This window comes from Sinocyclocheilus anshuiensis, unplaced genomic scaffold, assembly GCF_001515605.1.
Source record: "Sinocyclocheilus anshuiensis isolate Anshui unplaced genomic scaffold, SAMN03320099.WGS_v1.1 scaffold633, whole genome shotgun sequence".
Taxonomy (NCBI): Eukaryota; Metazoa; Chordata; class Actinopteri; order Cypriniformes; family Cyprinidae; genus Sinocyclocheilus; species Sinocyclocheilus anshuiensis.
Genome location: NW_015539860.1, coordinates 115,824 through 119,268, shown reverse-complemented (window position 1 = coordinate 119,268; position 3,445 = coordinate 115,824). Strand labels below are relative to the sequence as shown.

General features: G+C 38.0%; 1 protein-coding gene across 1 annotated transcript in view; it reads left to right on the top strand.

Moving 5' to 3' along the window:
• LOC107684911 (RIMS-binding protein 2-like) overlaps nt 1-3,445 on the top strand; it is a 27,031-nt gene that overhangs the window by 19,125 nt on the left and 4,461 nt on the right. The window contains exons 12-15 of the mRNA XM_016481293.1: nt 946-1,074; nt 1,202-1,348; nt 1,439-1,567; nt 1,843-1,975. Coding sequence (XP_016336779.1) covers nt 946-1,074; nt 1,202-1,348; nt 1,439-1,567; nt 1,843-1,975 — 538 coding nt within the window. The remainder of the gene's footprint in view (nt 1-945; nt 1,075-1,201; nt 1,349-1,438; nt 1,568-1,842; nt 1,976-3,445) is intronic.

The window sequence follows — 3,445 nt, the reverse complement described above, 5'->3', positions numbered from 1 at the left end:
ATTTTTATCATCTTTATATATGAATGTATTTATATTTTTATTACATTTATTTATTATTTTTTAACTTTAAAAAGATAATTCACACAGAAAAGAAAATTCATAATATAAAGCAATCATATCTCTTCACAAAACTTGTATTAATGCACTCAATTCATATGGATTCATTTTACAACACCTTTTTGACCTTTTTGGATATTTTAAGTTTTGGTTACCTGGACTTTCAATGGAGGGACAGAAAACTCTCTTAATTTTTTTTTTTTAAGAAGATTAACTGAAGTTTTATGGATTTGGAACTACATGAGGGTGATTAAATTATGACAATTTTCATATTTTGGGTGAACTATCCCATTAAGCGTAATGAAATTATTTAAGATGATATACTTATAGTATTAAGTTGATTATATACATTTAAATGTTTCAGTAATGTTCATTTGTTCTTTTCCATTTATGTATACAGTAAAACAAAGTAATTAAATCTAACATATAGATTATTTAACAAATCTATAAATAAATCTATAAATATTTTATTTTTAGATAATCTTGTGAACAGAAAAAAAACTTTTGCATTATTATTATTATTACTGTGAATTAGAATTCCATAGGAAATGCATAAATGTCATTTTGACCCCCTTTTCAAAGACTTGGGGTAGTTTTTTTTAAACTATTAATAACAAATATGCAAAATTTTTGCTGAGGCTTACATACAACATTTATGAGAAATACATAAAATATAAATTAAATCATTTTATTCAAAATATAATCAAATAATAACAGCCTAAAGGGCCAGTTTTGACCCTTATGCATTCTAGGGTTAATATGTGCAAATGAGAACAAATGAGTTAATAAACATACATACAGAAGATTAGCTATCTTGTCAGTACTTAACCTCAGCATACCTGTCAGATCTCTTTATTAAGACTTCTGAAAGTACTTTAATATATTTAGATCGAGAGGAGAAGCCAGGGCTTTCACTCTCAAAATTCAGATGAGGAAGAGGATGAGGAAAGCTATCAGGCCCGCAGAAGAGGAGCATCTATGGATGACTTCCTCAGGGGCTCAGAGCTGGGCAGGCAGGTATGGCAGTTGAAGTGATTGCCTTACCATATAACAACAGGCATAAGAGGCAAATGTCAGCGTTGAATGCTTAGGTTTGTTGTATTAGCTTGTGTATTTGTTTTCTCTCACAATCTGCATTTCACAGTCTCATTACAGTCACAGCGAAGAGTATCATACTGAGAGCAGTCGAGGCTCGGACCTCTCAGACATCATGGAAGAGGACGAGGAGGAGTTGTATTCTGAAATGCAGCATGAAGAAGGCAGGCGACGAAACTCCCACAATGCACCCAAGGTATTTCAAAAAGGGAAAGACCTCTCACAATACCCCAGTGACATCTTGATTTGCATGGCTTTAACTAGTTTGGTTTCTTCCCGATTCAAGACCGGAGCCAGCGCTCCATCTTCGAGTCAGCTGGATCGGGAATCATACCGGAAGCCATCTCACCGAGAACCTCAACCTCAGCGCCGACCCCTCACGGTCCCATCCATTGGTCAGTGCATGCTCTCCCAGTAAGAGACAGGAGTCTGAGACTTGCGTTCAGGGCCTGTCTGTCCTCCTGCTCCACATTTTCTCTGTTTGAACTGTTCATAAGCTTGTCAATGTGTGCCAGACCACCACTGTATGTTCCAACCATAACCCTATCCTGTTGCTTTCAATCATTATAACTCTCTCTGAATATTTAAATGGATGAAAATAGAGATGCCAGAGTAGTTAGGCGTCTCCAGCCTGGGCAGGTTGACGCAGACCAGCCTTCGCATGGTATAACGACTCTCTGATTGGTGTTTCCCTCAGAGATAACCACTGAGAGTAACAGTGAAGGGAACCTCTCTCCCGTCAAGGAGGATGTTTACTATGGCAGTGTAGCGCGACACAGGACATGGTCCTCCCGAAGGCACGGGGGACACAGGCCTCCTTATGGTACGTGCATTTAGAGTGAGGTCCGAGGAGAAAGAAAATGGCCAAACGCATGAAACTGCACTGGACTGCACCGAGATGGAAGTTTGTGTTGGAAGGGGTGCTGTAAGATAGCCAATAGTGACATGTTTGCACAGAGAATGCTCCTCCCCCTTTGCACTGCCCCACCGATGGATGCCTGCCAAACCCCTCCTCTCTTTCAACCTGACCACAATCATACTTTTACTTTGGCCATGCATGACTGAATGGTTAAAGTTAAAGGGCGGCATCTCACACCGAACGAATGCCACTGAATATGTATGTAGGTAACGGTTGACCAGGAAGAGAATGCAAACGGTTCCTTGGCATTGACTGCAAAGGCAACTGTGTGGAATGCACATTGGGCATGCTGGAGTCACAATTGAGTACAGCTTCGTAGATGCGGCAGGGACAAAAGGAAACGGGTGTAGTTTTATCCGGGGCTAATGTGCCCCATCTGATGGGTCTTTCTCAGATCCAGATCTCTGCATGGTTACAGTAGCTCAGACTGCGTGTGCTCCCCCTCTTTTTTCTCTCTCTCTGTGTCTGTGTGTGCGCCTGTCAGGAGCTTCATGTTTGGCTTGCTGCTCATCTGTAACTGGCTGCCATATGGGTGTTTCACTCCCAATCACCACACACCCACACACACTGGCAAACACAAACAGTGACACACATCATAACCATCATATTACTGTAAGAAATGTCTGTTTTCTTCAACCCACCCAAGATGTGTTTGGCAAATAAATGGATTGTGCAAGTATGGAGAGGAATTTCACTTCATTGGAATGAATTGCATGCTTATTCATATTGTCTGTTGTAATATACAGAGATGATAACATGTATGCTGTTATTTACTTGCTTTAGTAAATCCTCTGGTTGTTTGTATGCTCATCTTTAAAAAGTTTTGAATGCTTGTACCTTAAAGACATGCATATTGTATATTGTTTTGTATACCAGGACAATTGGACGGCCATATTTGCGTAGTTGACAACAATATATTTTTTTGAAAGAAAGAAATGTATATTTTTGTTTAGCAAGGATGCATTAAATTGATCAAAAGTGACAGTAAAGATGTTTGTTACTAAAGATTTCTATTTCAAATAAACACTGTTCTTTTGAACTTCCTATTTATTTCCAAAGAATCCTGAAAAATAAATGTTATCACAGTTTTCACAAAATTATTAAGCAACAGAACTATTTTCAACATTGGTAAGAGTTGTTTCTTGAACACCAAATCAGCATGATTTCTAAAGCATCGTGTGACATTGAAAACTGAAGTAATGGCTGCTGAAAATGTAGCTTTGCATCATAGGAATAAATTACATTTTAAAATATATAATACAATTGAAAACAGTTTCAATTCTAATAATTTTAAGCAATTTTACTGTTTTTGATCAAATAAATGCAGCCTTGGTGAGCATGAGAGACTTCTTTCAAAAATCCTGCCAACCTCAA